The sequence below is a fragment of the Salmo trutta genome, chromosome 20 (assembly GCF_901001165.1).
Source record: "Salmo trutta chromosome 20, fSalTru1.1, whole genome shotgun sequence".
In the NCBI taxonomy this organism is placed as follows: Eukaryota; Metazoa; Chordata; class Actinopteri; order Salmoniformes; family Salmonidae; genus Salmo; species Salmo trutta.
The window spans coordinates 51944061-51963095 of record NC_042976.1 but is presented as its reverse complement, the minus strand read 5'-3'; the positions used below and the strand labels follow the sequence as shown (position 1 = coordinate 51963095).

The following is a 19035-nucleotide window of genomic DNA, read 5'->3' as shown; positions in this document are numbered from 1 at the left end:
TTTTCTCTGTATACATAAATGATGTCGCTCTTGCTGCTGGTGAATCTCTGATCCACCTCTACGCAGACGACACCATTCTGTATACTTCTGGCCCTTCTTTGGACACTGTGTTAACAACCCTCCAGACGAGCTTCAATGCCATTCAACTCTCCTTCCGTGGTCTCCAACTGCTCCTAAACACAAGTAAAACTAAATGCATGCTCTTCAACCGATCGCTGCCTGCACCTGCCCGCCCATCCAGCATAACTTCTCTGGACGGTTCTAACTTAGAATTTGTGGACAACTACAAATACCTAGGTGTCTGGTTAGACTGTAAACTCTCCTTCCAGACTCACATCAATCATCTCCAATCCAAAGTGAAATCTAGAATTGGCTTCCTATTTCGCAACAAAGCATCCTTCACTCATGCTGCCAAACATACCCTCGTAAAACTGACCATCCTACCAATCCTCGACTTCGGCGATGTCATTTACAAAATAGCCTCCAATACCCTACTCAACAAGCTGGATGCAGTCTATCACAGTGCCATCCGTTTTGTCACCAAAGCCCCATATACAACCCACCACTGCGACCTGTATGCTCTCGTTGGCTGGCCTTCACTTCATAATCGTCGCCAAACACATTGGCTCCAGGTCATCTACAAGACCCTGCTAGGTAAAGTCCCCCCTTATCTCCGCTCACTGGTCACCATAGCAGCACCCACCTGTAGCACGCGCTCCAGCAGGTATATCTCTCTGGTCACCCCTAAAGCCAACTCCTCCTTTGGTCGTCTCTCCTTCCAGTTCTCAGCTGCCAATGACTGGAACGAACTACAAAAATCTCTAAAACTGGAAACACTTATCTCCCTCACTAGCTTTAAGCACCAGCTGTCAGAGCAGCTCACAGATCTCTGCACCTGTACATAGCCCATCTTTAATTGAGCCCAAACTACTACCTTTTCCCCTACTGTATTTATTTATTTTATTTATTTTGCTCCTTTGCACCATATTATTCATATTATTTATATTTTAACTTTTAACTTTCTTCAAACTACAAATCTACCTTTCCAGTGTTTTTCTTGCCATACTTTATTTACTCTGCCACCATGGCATTTTTTGCCTTTACCTCCATTATCTCACATCATTTGCTCACATTGTATATAGTCTTATTTTTTTTTTCTAGTGCATCATTGATTGTATGTTGTTTTACTCCATGTGTAACTCTGTGTTTTTGTATGTTGTCGAACTGCTTTGCTTTATCTTGGCCAGGTCGCAATTGTAAATGAGAACTTGTTCTCAACTTGCCTACCTGGTTAAATAAAGGTGAAATAAAAAAATAAAAATAAAAATCTTGGGTGAGAACCTCCTTCCCTCAGCCAGGGCATTGAAAATGGGTCGTGGATGGGTATTCCAGCATGAAAATGACCCAAAACACACGGCCAAGGCAACAAAGGAGTGGCTCAAGAAGAAGCACATTAAGGTCCTGGAGTGGCCTAGCCAGTCTCCAGACCTTAATCCCATAGAAAATCTGTGGAGGGAGCTGAAGGTTCGAGTTGCCAAACGTCAGCCTCGAAACCTTAATGACTTGGAGAAGATCTGCAAAGAGGAGTGGGACAAAATCCCTCCTGAGATGTGTGCAAACCTGGTGGCCAACTATAAGAAACGTCTGACCTCTGTGATTGCCAACAAGGGTTTTGCCACCAAGTACTAAGTCATGTTTTGCAGAGGGGTCAAATACTTATTTCCCTCATTAAAATGCAAATCAATTTATAACATTTTTGACGTGCGTTTTTTGGATTTTTTTGTTGTTATTCTGTCTCTCACTGTTCAAATAAACCTACCATTGAAATTATAGACTGATCATTTCTTTGTCAGTGGGCAAACGTACAAAATCAGCAGGGGATCAAATACTTTTTTCCCTCACTGTACATGCATGCCTACGTTCGTGCATGTCAGTGTGTGTGTGTCCACCTACTGTATGAGTACAGCTTTTGCCAGAAGCTCCTCTGCCTCCACCAATTCGTTCCTCTCTTTCAGGATGTTGCCTAGGTTGTTCATAGCATGGACATACGTAGGGTGCAACCTGACACAAAACACAGCTGAGAGGTTCAATGGTTTCGGTCGTAGGTTTGATAAAGTATTATCGTGACGTGCTTTCCAATGCGACTCTGTTCCAATATCCACAGTACCATAACACCTAGTATGAAACAATGTTTTGGGTGTAAGTGATATACAAGTATGGACATTGGAATGTAACCTACACGTACCCAAGAGCCATACTATAGAACTAGAGAAAAACTCATATTGAGAGTGTGAACCTGTAGTACTCGTACCTGACTGCCTCTCTGTAGTACTTGATGGCAGCACTGGTGTTCCCTCTGTCTGCTAGGTTCTTACCCACATTATAATGCACCTGGAGAGGGAAAGAGGCAGCAAAAGTGAAAACGAAATAAATAAAAACAAATCAAATTAAAATCAAACTTATTTTGAATAGTTTGGGAATCATTTTCATGACTGCTTGAGGACCCAATATGGTCTGACAAAGACGCAGACAGACAGACACACCAATCGATGCACCAGTAATCCTGACAGACAGACAAGCCAGCCAGAAAGATAGACACATCAGACAGACAGACACCACCTTGGCATTGAGGGGACAGACTGACAGGGCGCTGGTGAAGAGGCTCTGCTCGGAGCGCCACTGGTGACTGCGCAGGGCACAGCGAGCCACATACACACATAGCAGGGCCAGCAGAGAGGCACGGAGCAGACCCTACAACACACAAGATTGAGGACCATCCGTTACGCCAGGACAATGAAGTGAAGGCAATGAAGTGAACCCTGTTTGATTCAGCTCCATCCTAACAGTCTTAAAATCCTCCATCTCTTTTCAATGTCCAACAAAAGACTAGATCATGTGACAAGAAAATTGGGAGAACCTCAAATGTATGTGATGTGTAGCTTTTAGCTGGGCGAGGATGTGTGTGTGTGTATATTCTCTACCTTGTGTCTGCTCCAGCGGCCGCAGCAGTGTCCCAGGGCGTAGGCCAGTAGCAGACAGTAGCCAGCGGAGGAGAGGTAGAGGACCCTCTCTGCAATGACGAAGCCAACCCTGAAGAATATGTTGCAGGCGGGCAGGAAGGGGACTACCAGAAGCACTAGACCCAGGGTCAACGTCCTGACAAGATTTACAGGGTCAAAGTAACACTTTATAATATGTCATGAAAAAAGTATTCATAATCCATTTATAAAAAGCTTACATGCGATTTAATTGATCGATTAGTATTTGAACAGTCCCATCCGACAATGAACTCAAACTGATCATAAAAAAGGGCAAACCATATGTCAGTGTATCAGGTTGTTGAAGACCCTGAGATGAGGTGCAGTCATCCAATACTACAAGTGAACTCCCCAAAGTTCTGCTGCAAGAAAGTCATTGGTTCCAGTTGCTATTCACAATGGTCTGTCTGCAGTTCTTCTCCGTAATCACGTACCAAATCTTTCCAGGCCATTTCTTCAACTTTTGTATTTGACAAAACAGCTACTGTATGCTATGCAAAACTCTCTCACTTAACAATCTGCAATGGAAGGTAAAGTTTGGCTGAGAAGAAGTGCTTTCCCCACTTTAATAATGTTTTTTGTTTCGCCGGTCTGTCTCTTTCTAATAGTCTTCGACTCCTATTTATAGATTGTACAAATACTTCGAGTGAAACCACAAATCGTATGTGTACATTTTGAGATTAACCAATATAAGGTCTGTATCGGAGTCAGTGGGTCCTTCTTCTCTCCTATAATAAGTACACTTTAATTGCTATTTGCTAAACAAAGATATCATTCAGCTTTACAAAACATTTCTTGGTTAAAAAGGTTTTTAAAAAGTGTCAATCAAAAATTTGACATACCAGTTAGGATCTGTCAAAAAATGCCTGAGGACTACCTGGCCTGATGACGCCTTGCTGTCCCCAGTCCACCTGGTCATGCTGCTGCTCCAGTTTCAACGGTTCTGCCTGCGGCTATGGAACCCTGACCTGTTCACCGGACGTGCTACCTTATCCCAGGCCTGCTGTTTTTGACTCTCTCTCTCTCTCTCTCTACCTACCTCACCTGCTGTCTCAAACTCTGAATGCTCGGCTATGAAAAGCCAACAGACATTTACTCCTGAGGTGCTGACCTGTTACACCCTCTACAACCACTGTGATTATAATTATTTGACTGTGCTGGTCATCTATGAACATTTTAACATCTTGGCCATGTACTGTTATAATCTCCACCCGGCACAGCCAGAAAGCGGGAAAAATCCATATATTAGCCGCGTCATTGTTTAAGCCGCGAGGTTCAAAGCCTGGGAAAAAAGTTGCGGCTTATAGTCCAGAATTTACGGTATGTAAAACATACTGTGCCCGTAAAACGGGTGGCAAAGCGGTCTAAGGCACTGCATCTCAGTGCTAGAGTGTCACTACAGACCCTGGTTCGATTCTAGGCTGTATCACAACCGGCCGTCATTGGGAGTCCCATAGGGCGGCGCACAATTGGCCCAGCGTCATCCTGGTTAGGGTTTGGCCGGAGTAGGCCGCCATTGTAAATATGAATTTGTTCTTAACTGACTTGCCTAGTTAAATAATGGTTAAATAAATTGAAAAAATAACTTTTTGGAAAGAGTTTGAAACAGTTTGAAAGATATGGCATAGAAAAAAAGCTACCAGAAATAGATGGGAGAGATGGGATATATATCTTTAAATATATATATATTTATATCTACACGTATATATATATATCTACATATATATCTACACACACACACACACATACATACATACACTACCGTTCAAAAGTTTAGGGTCACTTAAAAATGTCACATTTTTGTTCATTAAAATAACATCAAATTGATCAGAAATACAGTGTATACATTGTTCATGTTTTAAATTACTATTGTAGCTGGAAACAGCAGATTTTTTATGGAATATCTGTCTCAACAGTCTCAACGTCTACAGTGAAGAGGCGACTCCGGGATGCTGGCCTTCTAGGCAGAGTTCCTCAGTGCAGAGTGTGTTCTTTTTCCCATCTTAATCTTTTCTTTGTATTGGCCAGTCTGAGATATGGCTTTTTCTTCGCAACTCTGCCTAGAAGGCCAGCATCCCGGAGTCGCCTCTTCACTGTTGACGTTGACACGGGTGTTTTGCGGGTACTATTTAATGAAGCTGCCAGTTGAGGACTTGTGAGGCGTCTGTTTCTCAAACTAGACACTCTAATGTACTTGTCCATACCGCCCCTGGTATGTAGATCCACTGCTTTGTCCCTCTTCACAAACCATCCAGTAGAGCTCCCCTGCTTCGCACAGCTCAGTAAGACACATCTGATGTGACAGTTGATTTTCAAGTATCTGTGGCCATGGATGCACAGTGAGAACAACCTTAAGTACTTGAGTGTGTCCAGCGTAGAAAGAGTGAAGTGTGTTCCATCCTGCCCTGCCAGTGGTAACTCTTTTGTCAAGAGTGTGTTATATAGTAGCCACCATCCCAAGTTCCTGTGTGCAGACACACTGATGTGCATGCAGACACACTGATGTGACCTCACTTACATAGTAATTTATTAGAAAAGCCAAGCACAGTTGTGATAAACTCTTTTTTTTAATCGCAAGCGGTCTTTTCTGATTCACACCTTTATCGAGCACCCCTCCTTTCCTTTGTTCATTGAAGCACAGAGGCCCAAATCAAATCAACGTTTATTGGTCGAGTGGTGACTGTTCAACAGTCTGATGGCCTGGAGATAAGCAGTTTCTCAGTCCAGATGGTAGCAGGGTGAACAGGCCGTAGTTCGGGTGATTGATGATCTTCTTGGTCTTCCTGTGACACCAGGTGCTGTAGATGTCCTGGAGGGCAGGCAGTGTGCCCCCCGGTGATGTGTTTGGCTGACCGCACCACCTACTGGAGAGCCTTGCTGTTGCAGACGGTGCAATTGCCATACCAGGCGGTGATAAAGCCCAACAGGATATTTTCAATGCTGCATCTATAGACGTTCTTTAGAGTCTTAAGGGCCAAGCCAAATTTATTCAGCCTCCTGAGGTTGAAGAGGTGCCTTTGCGTCTTCTTCACAATACTGTCTGTGTAAATGGACCATTTCAGGTTGTCAGTGATGTGGATGCAGAGGAACTTGAATCTTTTGACCCTCTCCACTGCGGCCCCGTCAATGTGCTCTCTCGACTGTCCTGTAGTCCATGATCAGCTTCTTCATCTTGTTAACGTTGAGGGAGAGGTTATTTTCCTGGCACCACTCCGCCAGGGCTCTCACCTCCTCCCTGTAGGCTGTCTCATCATTGTTGGTAATCAGGTCTACCACTGTTGTGTCATCAGCAAACATGATGATTGAGTTGGAGACGTGTGTGGCCACGCAGTCATGGATGAACAGGGAGTACAGGGGGCCCCCATGTTGAGGATCAGAGGGGCGGACGTGTTGTTGCCTACCTTCACCACTTTTGGTCGGCCCACCTGAACTCACACCTATTATTTGAATGAGGGTCTGCAGTGATCAGGACGTGAGAAGGAAGAGGTGGGTGGGTGTTTCACTGCTTTCACCAGTCTATAGAAAAGGTCATGGTTTGTGTTCATGGTCATACCGAAATCATTTTAAAAAAAACTTGGTGGAAGTGGAAACATAACACTGGACTAATGAAGAATAGTAGAAAAAAACAGAAAGGCCTGCACACTATATATGCTTCCAATTACCACCTTTATTGGCAACATTTCAAAGGACCTTCATCAGAGCATATTCAGTGTGCTGGCCTTTGTTCTTTTCACTGCTTGGATCCCTAAAAAACACTGTTACATAATACTTACAACAAATAGACATACTGTGTAATATACAGTTGTAAGTCAGCTGAAATTATTCTGAATGTTTCTATAAAGTGATCAGAGTTGATGCTTGAGTCACATTCGATCCACTGTTCATAACTGAGTAACCAACATTGTAACCAAACATGTTTTATCTTGACAACAGTGTGTGTGTGTGTGTGTGCGCGCACACGTGTCGGCTGAGCTCTCTCCTACCTCCTCCTCTGGCTGTCCTGTGAGCATAAGGCTTGGCTTATCAAGCCTATCAGGAAGCACCAGAGCAGCAGCAGCCAGGCCGTCCTCCAATCAAACGCTGACTTAATGAGGGGCACACAGCCCATGGACCAATCAAAACACAGCCACCAGGGACACAGCAGCACCCAGGCATTCAATGAGTAGTAGTAATTATAGTTGACTATCTGCCAATCACACAGAACAGGACAGGGGATGAGAATGAAAGAGGGGAGGGAGAGAGTGGGAGGGAGGGAGGGATAGAGAGAGAGCAGAGCGAGATGGCAGAGTGTGAGGGAGAGAGGGAGGGAAAAAATAAGAACATTTCAAATAAAAAAGCACAGACAATCAATGGATTGATACGATTATGATTAGTGTAGAGGTCGACCGATTAATCGGAATGGGCGATTAATTAGGGCCGATTTCAAGTTTTCATAACAATCAGTAATCGGTATTTTTGGCCACCGAATTGACAATTATTATTATTTATTTTTTTACACCTTTATTTAACTAGGCAAGTCAGATTAAGAACACATTCTTATTTACAATGACGGCCTAGAAACGGGGGTTAACTGCTTTGTTCAGGGGGGATTCGTTTTTGCAACCTTCGGTTACCAGTCCAACGCTCTAACCACCTGCCTTACATTGCACTCCACAAGGATTAACAGGCTGACTACCTGTAACGCGAGGGCAGCAAGAAGCAAAGGTAAGTTGCTAGCTAGCATTAGTTTTTTATAAGTCTATCAGTCTTAACATAATCACTAGTTAACTACACATGGTTGATGATATTACTAGTTTATCTAACGTGTCCTGCGTTGCATATAATCGATGCGGTGCCTGTTAATTTCTCATCGAATCACAGCCTACTTCGACAAACGGGTGTTGATTTAACAAGCGCATTTGTGAAAAAAGTACTGTCGTTGCACCAATGTACCTAACCATAAATATCAATGCCTAACAGGAATATTTAGACTTAGTCACCCGTTAGATAAAATACGGAACGGTTCCGTATGTCACTGAAAGAAAAAAACTTTTGTTTTCGAGATGATAGTTTCCAGATTCGACCATATTAATGACCCAAGGCTCGTATTTCTGTGTGTTTATTATATTATAATTAAGTCTATGATTTGATAGAGCAGTCTGACTGAGCGGTGGTAGGCAGCAGCAGGCTCGTAAGCATTCATTCAAACAGCCCTTCGCTGTGCTTCAAGCATTGCGCTGTTTATGACTTCAACCTGGATGGGTATAATTTGTGGAACGTTCCAACAGGAATCTATTCCAAAAACTTCGTAAATAACAAGGTTTCCAAAAAACAACGCATACAAAGTTGTATAGCGGCAGAATAAGATACCGGGTAGGGAGTGGTCCATTTCATTGCGTTTTTCACTCATCACGTTTATTCCGAAAAATGTCTGTCCTCACATGTCTGTTTGCCTATGGACAAACATTAAGAATAAGCTACGTGGTGAGTTGATGCCAATTCGGCAGCTAGTTAGCTAGGTTTGTATGCGTTGCTACTTTGTATGCGTTGTTGGTTGGCAACCTTTTACTTTACGTTTTTTGGAACAGATTCCTGTTGGAACGTTCCACAAATTATACCCACCCCTTCAAGCCTATCAACTCCCAAGATTAGGCTGGTGTAACCGATGTGAAATGGCTAGCTAGTTAGCCGGGTGCACGCTAATAGCGTTTCAAATGTCACTCGCTCTGAGACTTGGAGTAGTTGATCCCTTCCTCTGCATGGGTAACGCTGCTTCGAGTGTGGCTGTTGTCGATGTGTTCCTGGTTTGAGCCCAGGTAGGAGCGAGGAGAGGGACGGAAGCTATACTGTTACACTGGCAATACTAAAGTGCCTATAAGAACATCCAATAGTCAAAGGTATATGAAATACAAATTGTATAGAGAAATAGTCCTATAATTCCTATAATAATATAATAACTACAACCTAAAACTTCTTACCTGGGAATATTGAAGACTCATGTTAAAAGGAACCACTAGCTTTCATATGTTCCCATGTTCTGAGCAAGGCACTTAAACAGCTTTCTTACATGGCACATATTGCACTTTTACTTTCTTCTCCAACACTTTGTTTTGCATTATTTAAACAAAATTGAACATGTTTCATTATTTATTTGAGGCTAAATTGATTTTATTGATGTATTATATTAAGTTAAAATAAGTGTTCATTCAGTATTGTTGTAATTGTCATTAGGGGGGAAAAAATAGAAAATAATCGGCCGATTAATCGGTATCGGCTTTTTGGTCCCCCAATAACCGGTATCGGCGTTGAAAAATCATAATCGGCCGACCTCTAGATTGGTGTACTACTATAGAGGTCTGCGCGGTGATAGATGTTTTCAACTATTAAGAGCACGTCCTAAAAAGACAATTCAAAACCCCAAAAATAATTTCCTTCCATAGAGGAGGGTGAGATTACAAATTACCATAAGAGTCGTTATTTAACCTACATACTCCATCCAGTATCATTCAAATAGGTAAAACATGACTCACTCTGAGAAAGACATTTTCTGCAAAGGATGCTGGGTTGTCTACTTCAGTGAAGGCGGGGGGCCCAGTTCCCATGATTCTCCAGCGGGCGTACAGCAGGGAGGCTCCGCCCATAGCCAGCAGAGCCAATCGGATCAGGAGGCCCGTCTTCACCCGCTCACTCACCTGACACGACACACACCAGACAAACATAGTAATAATTCCTGCATCTTGCAAAACTAATCATGTTTGCATCATTCAGTGTAGAGGAGTCCACAACAACAACAACAGCCCGAGTCCAAATTAAGTACACTTACCTAACCATAACCATAGGGTACATGATCAGTACATGTTAGAAGGCTATTCTGGTGCATTTCCATGCAGGATTTACCCCAGTGTTTTACCCAAAAGGCTCAGACATTTTTTTCCATCTACGCGGGGCCGACATGTCTCTCACTCGACCATGGCTCCACCGGACATGCTCTCACTTTGGGTCAAAGCCAAGCAACTGGTACTTTTCAGCCTTCATTTACATAACAATGGCAAACTGTGAACTTTCTCATTCTCACAAAGCCACTGTTATTATTATGCAGAGGTTGTTGATTCTGCTTTTCACAAACCCTTACTGTCAGCCCTAGCTACGGAAATACAACTTCCTTAGTATAACATAAGGGCATATACAGTAGTGTAGCACGAAACGCAACATAATTAGTGTAAGAGGTAGAGCCCGACCAATATTATCAGACGATATTATCCTTTTACTGATGTATTTGTATCGCCGTTTGATCCATTGGAAAGGACGTATGTAAGATGCGGAGAAAGTAGTAGTTCATAGAATTTGACTTTATTGTGCATTTCATTATTTGTCTTGAGGGCGGCAATAGTAGTACTTGTCCATTTTGAAACGCTGTAGCTAGTATACACTTCCTCAAAATAGTCAGAATTAATCTACGATAACTCAAGAAATCTCTCATTAATTTTGATGTTTTTGCAGAGATCTTCGTCCCTCAGTTTTACATTAACTAAGATGTTTGTTGCAGAAAAACTGAATGAAAACGAGTCATCTCTCGTTGAATGACAACAAAGACTTGAAGAATCCCTACTGTTGACCAATCACCGACGAAAGGGCGTAGACTTCGGCTTGCCTCGAGAAAAGATGGCTTGTGCCCGAAAAGTACAAAAACGGCACAAAATGTCATCATAATATACGCACAAACACTTCCAAACTGTTTCAGCTGGGAAGCATGAAGATACCTTAAGTCAGAGAGGAGAGTGAACAACTGTGAACTAACTCTTAGTCTTACTGCTACCACTTTATTGAGCTGGCCAGAAATGCACTCTGGGCATATACCATTACGTGAAGTGTCATGGTAGGGTGTCAGGTGTCTTGACAGACAATTGATGGTACACCCAAATGTAAAGTAAGAGCAGTGCTAAGAACATTCAGCTCTGTGGTAACGTTAATGCCCTTTAGTGAAGCCAGCGAAATCTAGTGTTATATTTGTTCTTTGAGAAGCTTATTCCTCAAGCTCTGTCATTCAAATGTTTTCTGAGACACACAAAAAAATAATAACTTTGCAGTTTACAAAGTAGCACTTTGTAGCTACGTTTTGATGTATGGATGCATTGTCACTTGATAGGGATTGGTTCAAATTCACGTTTCGCCAATCGCAAATTTTTTTTTTTTTTGGGGGGGCTATACTCGGCCTTGTCTTCGGACGGTAAGTTGGTGGTTGTAGACATCCCTCTAGTGGTGTGGGGGCTGTGCTTTGGCAAAGTGGGTGGGGTTATATCCTGCCTGTTTGGCCCTGTCCGGGGGTATCATCGGATGGGGCCACAGTGTCTTCTGATCCCTCCTGTCTCAGCCTCCAGTATTTATGCTGCAGTAGTTTATGTGCCGGGGGGCTAGGGTCAGTCTGTTTCATCTGGAGTATTCTCTTGTCTTATCCGGTGTCCTGTGTGAATTTAAATATGCTCTCTCTAATTCTCTCTTTCTCTCTTTCTTTCTTTCTCTCGGAGGACCTGAGCCCTAGGACCATGCCTCGGGACTACCTGGCATGATGACTCCTTGCTGTCCCCAGTCCACCTGGCCATGCTGCTGCTCCAGTTTCAACTGTTCTGCCTGCGGCTACGGAACCCTGACCTGTTCACCGGACGTGCTTGTTGCACCCTCGACAACTACAATGATTATTATTATTTGACCATGCTGGTCATTTATGAACATTTTAACATCTTGACCATGTTCTGTTATAATATCCACCCGGCACAGCCAGAAGAGGACTGGCCACCCCTCATAGCCTGGTTCCTCTCTAGGTTTCTTCCTAGGTTTTTGGCCTTTCTAGGGACTTTTTCCTAGGGAGTTTTTCCTAGCCACCGTGCCTCTTTCACATGCATTGCTTGCTGTTTGGGGTTTTAGGCTGGGTTTCTGTACAGCACTTTGAGATTTCAGCTGATATACGAAGGGCTATATAAATAAATTTGATTTTTGATTTTGATAATTCTTTCCTTGACAAGTGCTAGCTAGCCAGCCATCTAACTAGCTGTGTGAGAGTTCTTGATGCCATTCACTGAAGCTTAGTAGTATCAAGAATCCTTGGGACGTCCCTACGCTAAACCTGAACCATTACACTAAACACTTGTTTGGAGGTCCCAAGGATCCCAGATAGCACAAAGACAACAGTTGTTTTTCCTTTCAAGTGATTACCAGAATTCAGTGGCTACAGCCTTACAATCGATGAAAACATAGCTAAATACTAATACACTGAAAATGTGTCCTGTCGTTGTTTTCCAGCTGGCTAGCATGAGGCAGCTCATTCTTCAGAGCCTAGGCATTTATTTGTTGATGATGGAATCAGTGCAGTTTATCCTCCTTTCACTAGATTAAAGTAACACACAATTTTTACATAAAAAAATCTCTTTCTGGTGCTCCTAAATTATTACATTAATGTTCTTTCCTCAAATGTAAGAAATCAACGTTGAGTATCTTTTGTACGGATGTTTTTTTTAAATTTCAGCTAAAATAAAAAGAAATCTGCACATATCAGTTATCGATTAATATTTCCACTCTCTAAAATCGGAAAAACTAAAAATCCCATATCGTTCGGGCTCTAGTTAGACTCAGAGGGCTTAGTATGGATGGTTTACATGGTTATATGAGTATATGGTGAAATTATGTTACAATGGCTACGTTACAAAATCCAAACCTTCATTCTACCGACGGTATGATTTTAAATACCGTACAAAAAATGTTGCTGAAATATTCAATTGAGCCAGTTACATAAGTGTATGTTTCTTTACAAAAAGCTAATGGAGCAAACGTTGACGATCCACTGTTGAGCAGCCCAAGAGAGTTGATCAGTTTACACTTTAAATTCACTACTAATGTTTGCCAGCTAAATATCTTATAACTATAAGTTAACTACGTAAGAAGTGCCAAATACATTTTCTCCAGCTCAGGGCTCCGGCTATGCATTTAGTTTGCTAGTTTTCTAGCTAGCCCAGAGCATTCGAAAAGTATTCAGACTCCTTCCATTTTCCCACATTTTCTTACGTTAAAGTCTTACTTTAAAATACCCCATGATGGCAAAGCAAAAACTGTTTCTTAGAAATGTTTACAAATAAATAAAATAATACCTAATTTACGTAAATATTCAGACCCTTTGCCATGAGACTCAAAATTGAGATCAGGTGCATCTTGTTTCCATTGATACTTCTTGAGATGATTCTAGAACTTGATTGGAGACCAGCTGTGGTAAATTCAATTGATTGGACATGATTTGGAAAGGCATACACCTGTCTATGTAAGGTCCGACAGTTGTCCATAGATCTCCGAGACTGGATTGTGTCGAGGAACAGATCTGGGGAAGGGTACCAAAACATTTCTGCAGCATTGAAGGTCCCCAAGAATACAGTGGCCTCCATGATTCTTAAATGGAAGAAGTTTGGAAACACCAAGACCCTTCCCAGAGCTGGCCGACCAGCCAAACTGAGCAATCGAGGGAGAAGGGCCTTGGTCAGGGAGGTGACCAAGAACACGATGGTCACTGAGAGAGCGCCAGAGTATCTCTGTGGAGACGGGAGAACCTTCCAGAACGACAACCATCTCTGCAGCACTCCACCAATCAGGCCATTATGGTAGAGTGGCCAGACGGAAGCCACTCCTCAGTAAAAGGCACATGGCAGCCTGCTTGGAGCTTGCCAAATGGCACCTAATGACTCTCAGACCATGATAAATAAGATTCTCTGGTCTGATGAAAACAAGATGGAACTCTTTGGCCTGAATGCCAAGCGTCACATCTGGAGGAAATCTGGCACCATCCCTACGGTGAAGCATAATGGTGGCAGCATCACGCTGTGAGGACGTTTTTCAGTGGCAGGGACGGGAAGACTAGTTAAGATCGAGGGAAAGATGAACAGAGAAAAGTACAGAGATCCTTGATGGAAACCTGTCCAGAGCGCTCAGGACCTCGGAAGGTGAACAATCGCCCCAGTCTAACAGGATAACGACCCTAAGGACACACCTGTATTTGGGGAGACAACGTAGGAGTGGCTTCGGGATAAGTCTCAATGTCCTTGAGTGGCCCAGCCAGAGCCCGGACTTGAACTCAATCTTACACCTCTGGAGAGACCTGAAAAAAGCTGTGCCGCGATGCTCCCCATCCAACATGACAGAGCCTGAGAGGATCTGCAGAGAAAAATGGGAGAAACTCCCCAAATACCAGTGTGCCAAGCTAGTAGCGTCATACCCAAGAAGACTCAAGGCTGCCAAAGGTGCTTCAACAAAGCACTGTGTAAAGGTCTGAATACTTATGTTTAATTTTTTTTTACATTTAACAATTTTTTATTTTATTAGGTAAGTCAGTTAAGAACAAATTCTTATTTTCCATGACGGCCTAGGAACAGTGGGTTAACTGCCTTGTTCAGGGGCAGAACGATAGATTTTTACCTTGTCAGCTCGGAGATTCGATCTTGCAACCTTTCTGTCACTAGTCCAACACTCTAACCACTAGGCTACCTGCCGCCCCAAATGTGTAAATGTAAATGTGATATCAGTTTTGTTTTTAATACATTTGCGCTTGTTAGCATTTATCTAGCGCCTGCTATGGGAATTCGCGGGTACTTTGTTAGCATAATATACACTACAATTAAAAAGTTTGGGGTCACGCAGAAATGTTCTTGTTTTTGAAAGAAAATCAATTTTTTTGACCATTAAAATAACATCAAATTGATCAGAAATACAGTGTAGACATTGTTAATGTTGTAAATTACTATTGTAGCTGGAAACGGCGACTTTTAATGGAATATCTACGTAGGCCCATTGTGAGCAACGATCACTCCTGTGTTCTAATGGCACGTTGTGTTAGGTAATCCAAGTTTATAATTTTAAACGGCTAATTGATCATCAGAAAACCCTTTTGCAATTATGTTAGCACAGCTGAAAACTGTTGGGCTGATTAAAGAAGCAATAAAACTTCTTTAGACTAGTTAAGTATCTGGAGCATCAGCATTTGTGGGTTCGTTTACAGGCTCAAAATGGCCAGAAACAAATAACTTTCTTCTGAAACTCGTCAGTCTATTCTTGTTCTGAGAAATGAAGGCTATTCCATGAGAGAAATTGCCAAGAAACTGAAGATCTCGTACAACGCTGTGTACTACTCCCTTCACAGAACAAACTGTCTCTAACCAGAATAGAAAGAGGAGTGGGAGGCCCCGGTGCAGAACTGAGCAAGAGGACAAGTACGTCAGAGTGTCTATTTGAGAAACAGATGCCTCACAAGTCCTCAACTGGCAGCTTCATTAAATAGTACCTGCAAAACACCAGTCTCAACGACAACAGTGAAGAGGAGACTCCGGGATGCTGGCCTTCTAGGCAAAGAGTTGCAAAGAAAAAGCCAAAGCCAAATGACCCAAAGTACAGCTCCAAACTATGCAATAACTATTTAGGGAAGAAGCAGTCAACTGGTATTCTGACTATAATGGATAGGCCAGCACAGTCACCCGATCTCAACCCTATTGAGCTGTTGTGTTAGCAGCTTGACCGTATGGCACGTAAGAAGTGCCTATCAAGCCAATCCAATTTGTGGGAGGTGCTTCAGGAAGCATGGGGTGAAATCTCTTCAGATTACCTCAACAAATTGACAACTGGAATGCCAAAGGTCTGCAAGGCTGTAATTGCTACAAATGGAGGATACTTTGATGAAAGCAAAGTTTGAAGGACACTATTATTTCAATTAAAAATCATTATTTATAACCTTGTCAACGTTTTGACTATATTTCTTATTCATTTTGCAACTCTTTTCATGTATGTTTTCATGGAAAACAAGGACATTTCTCAGTGACCCCAAACTTTTGAACGGTAGTGTATATTTTTTACGTTTGGAAAGAAATAGCGCCCCTTGTGTGCAGTGCCGGTAATACCATACATCCCAGTATGGTACAAGAACATTATGAATTTATGAAAATCTGGATACCGCCCAACCCTAGCGAATGTCACTGTTCCAATGTCCACACTAGCATACCTTATAGAATGAAAACATGTATTGGGCATTGTAAGTAGTATGCTAGTTACTCACGTCTTCTGCTTTCCTCCTGAGGAACAACCTCTGGCTCAGTTCGTAGACATTTACATTACAGATCAGAAGGACATCAAAGGCAGCGTTCACCCCCTGAGAGAAGAGAAGAAAGAAACATTAGAGATTAGACATTCAAGCACAATGTAAACCAGCGACAGACATCTTCATCAGATAATTGCTGGGTCGAGTTCACAAGAGTTAAATATAGGCTACAAATGTATTTGGCTTCCATTACACAAGCTTAGTCATTAACACAATGTACTGTATATGACCATCAAGAGAGTGGCGCTAGCTATGCCAAGGTTGTGGGTTTAATTATCGCAGGGATCACATACTAAATATTTGGATAAAAGCGGCTACTAGGTCGCATTTATTTAGAAGTAAAGTGAGGATGTTTTGACGCCCCTACCAGGACTGTGATGCCTTGTTCTTTGCAGAGCATGGCCGCAGCGCACAGCAAGAGGCTCACAGCAATCCAATGGATGGAAAACTTCTCCTCGTTTTCCCTACCTGCAGAAGACATCCATAGATGAGTGAGACGTAGTTCATAAATTAAATATTTCAAACGATAAAATGGTTTCTGCATTAAATATTCAAACAATAAAATGCCAAGACTGTGCAAAGCTGTCATCAAGGCAAAAGGGTGGCTACTTTAAAGAATCTCAAAAATGTAATATTTTGTTTAACACGTTTTTTGGTTACTACATGATTCCATATGTGTTGTTTCATTGTTTTGATGTCTTCACTATTATTCTACAATGTAGAAAACAGTAAAAATAAAGAAAAACCCTTGAATGAGTAGGTGTGTCCAGACTTTTGACTGATACTGTGTGTGTGTGTGTGTGTGTGTGTGTGTGTGTGTGTGTGTGTGTTAGTGTATAATATATATACCTCCAAGACATATCAACTATGTTAACTTAGGGAATCTGAAAACATGAATGAGACTTGTGTACATTGCCTATAGCTGTGATGCATGTTCTTACTCTCTCTGTATACATTCAAGCAACCATGACACACCATCCTTAATGCATACACAACCTACCTCCTCTGAAGGCTTTGCAGTAGGTCAGAAAGGAGAGCTGGAAGAACAGTGCACAGAGTAGGTCTGCCCGGCCTACAATCCCTGCCACCTGAAACAGAGAAAGAGGGGTGTAACTGCTGTATGAGAGACAGAATTCCGTCATTTGACATGTCCAGTTAAAAATCTACATCTGTTATCTAATCTGCCCTTGGACACTTCTGGTAGAGCAGAAATTATCAGATGAAGGCAACTGTGTCAGCCAACAGAGAGTCGGAATGTATATTTTAACAACCTGCACATGATCAAACGTAATAACGCAAATACACTCTCTTCCTGTATCTGCTCCTGTACTGTATAACAGCCTTACTGACAGCAACCAACTAATATCCAGCGCAGGAGTCTCATTACTGGCCTGTGTGTGCAGTGCATGTGTGTGTGTGTGTGTCCTTCTCTGTCGCTGTGTGTGTGTGTATCTCTCTCCCCCTTTCTGTCGGTGTGTGAGAGAGAGAGTATATTACATATAGTGTGTGTATGATTTATACTGTGTCTGCATAGTGTGTACTGCATACGTCCTGGGATCCTGGGGGCTATCTCCTTTGATACATGCAGCAGGCCTTGGGTCTGAGGTCTGCCCGCTCCCACCCCCAGGTCTCCCTCAGCCCCTTGCCCTCCCTGATTAAAGCCAGCCGAGAGCAGGGGGGGTGCAGCCCTCCAGCCGGGCAACGCAGCCCTCACACACCACCACCGGGTATGAATAAGCTTTTAATAGTCTGGGCCTCGCTCAAAACGCACACCTTTCCGATGCACATTCCGATTGAGATGGGCCTTTGTTCCTGGCATGGCTCTAACGCATGTTTAATACAACAAACACCCGCGGATGTTGGAACACATGTAGTGATGGGAGGCTGTTATTATTTTGGAAAGTAAGTGAAGAAATATTGTTTGCCAGAGGGGGAATCATAGAATTGGACAAAGTCTATCAGTTCAAAATTTTACATATCAAATGGTACACCAGATATGGCCGCCATTACACGATTATCCACCACGGAACATTGCTCTGATTAAGGACGTCCCTTCTAGTCCATTCTGATTCAATTGAGCTAACAACCCAGTGTCATCATAGCTCCAGTGCCGGAGTTTGGTTTTGGTAACAGCACTGCCGACTCCGGACTATGCATTGCCCCTTGTGATGGGTCCGGGTTCAATCCCCAAGACTCCCACTTTTCATATTTGCGCACAGTATCCATCTCATAGGTCTCCGCCTCTCATTTCAGTCAATCGCAATAAAACAAACAAATATTATGTGATAGCCACGCAACAATGGTTGCTTCATAGTACCAGTCTGTGTGTTTTCACTATTTCCTACATCCCTCCATCCCATACAATGTTTGTCTACTTACGCTTTCGGTGTGAACGGGGTGCGCTGCAAAGAGAAGACCAGCCAGGAGAGAAGCTTTGGGTGCGTGGTTGAGCCTGTTCCCATTCCCATCGTATGCCAAGCCACCGATCAGTATGGAGAACATGTCGATCATCAGCGCTGATATGAGACTGTGCAGGCCGATGTTCAGCACATGGAAGCCTACTGGGTGCAGCCCACCAGCCATGAGGTAGTTGAGCCTGGGTCCATAATAAAAGAGATGACAGCATGAATTCAACAAACAGATTTGAAAAATGGATATCAATAATACACAATGATAACAACAAAGTACATACATGTACAGTTGAAGTGGGAAGTTTACATTCACTTAGGTTTGAGACATTAAAACTCGTTTTTCAACCACTCCACAAATTTCTTGTTAACAAACTATAGTTTTGGCAAGTCGGTTAGGACATCTACTTTGTGCATGACACAAGTAATTTTTCCAACAATTGTTAACAGATTATATCACTTATAATTCACTGTATCACAATTCCAGTGG

The 19035-nt window shown here is 42.6% G+C and overlaps 1 protein-coding gene across 3 annotated transcripts in view; it reads right to left on the bottom strand.

Annotated features, from left to right (window-relative positions):
- The window catches only part of tmtc4 (transmembrane O-mannosyltransferase targeting cadherins 4), a 56258-nt gene that overhangs the window by 27969 nt on the left and 9254 nt on the right, over positions 1–19035 (bottom strand). For 2 of the 3 annotated variants that reach the window (XM_029703659.1, XM_029703660.1), the window contains exons 4-13: positions 18517–18733; positions 17138–17225; positions 16505–16605; positions 16096–16188; positions 9548–9709; positions 7022–7224; positions 2982–3156; positions 2620–2751; positions 2312–2391; positions 1954–2061 (exon numbers count right to left, since the gene is read on the bottom strand). In XM_029703659.1, the coding sequence (XP_029559519.1) occupies positions 1954–2061; positions 2312–2391; positions 2620–2751; positions 2982–3156; positions 7022–7224; positions 9548–9709; positions 16096–16188; positions 16505–16605; positions 17138–17225; positions 18517–18733 (1359 nt within the window). The remainder of the gene's footprint in view (positions 1–1953; positions 2062–2311; positions 2392–2619; positions 2752–2981; positions 3157–7021; positions 7225–9547; positions 9710–16095; positions 16189–16504; positions 16606–17137; positions 17226–18516; positions 18734–19035) is intronic. The other variant, XM_029703661.1, reaches the window with a different exon arrangement.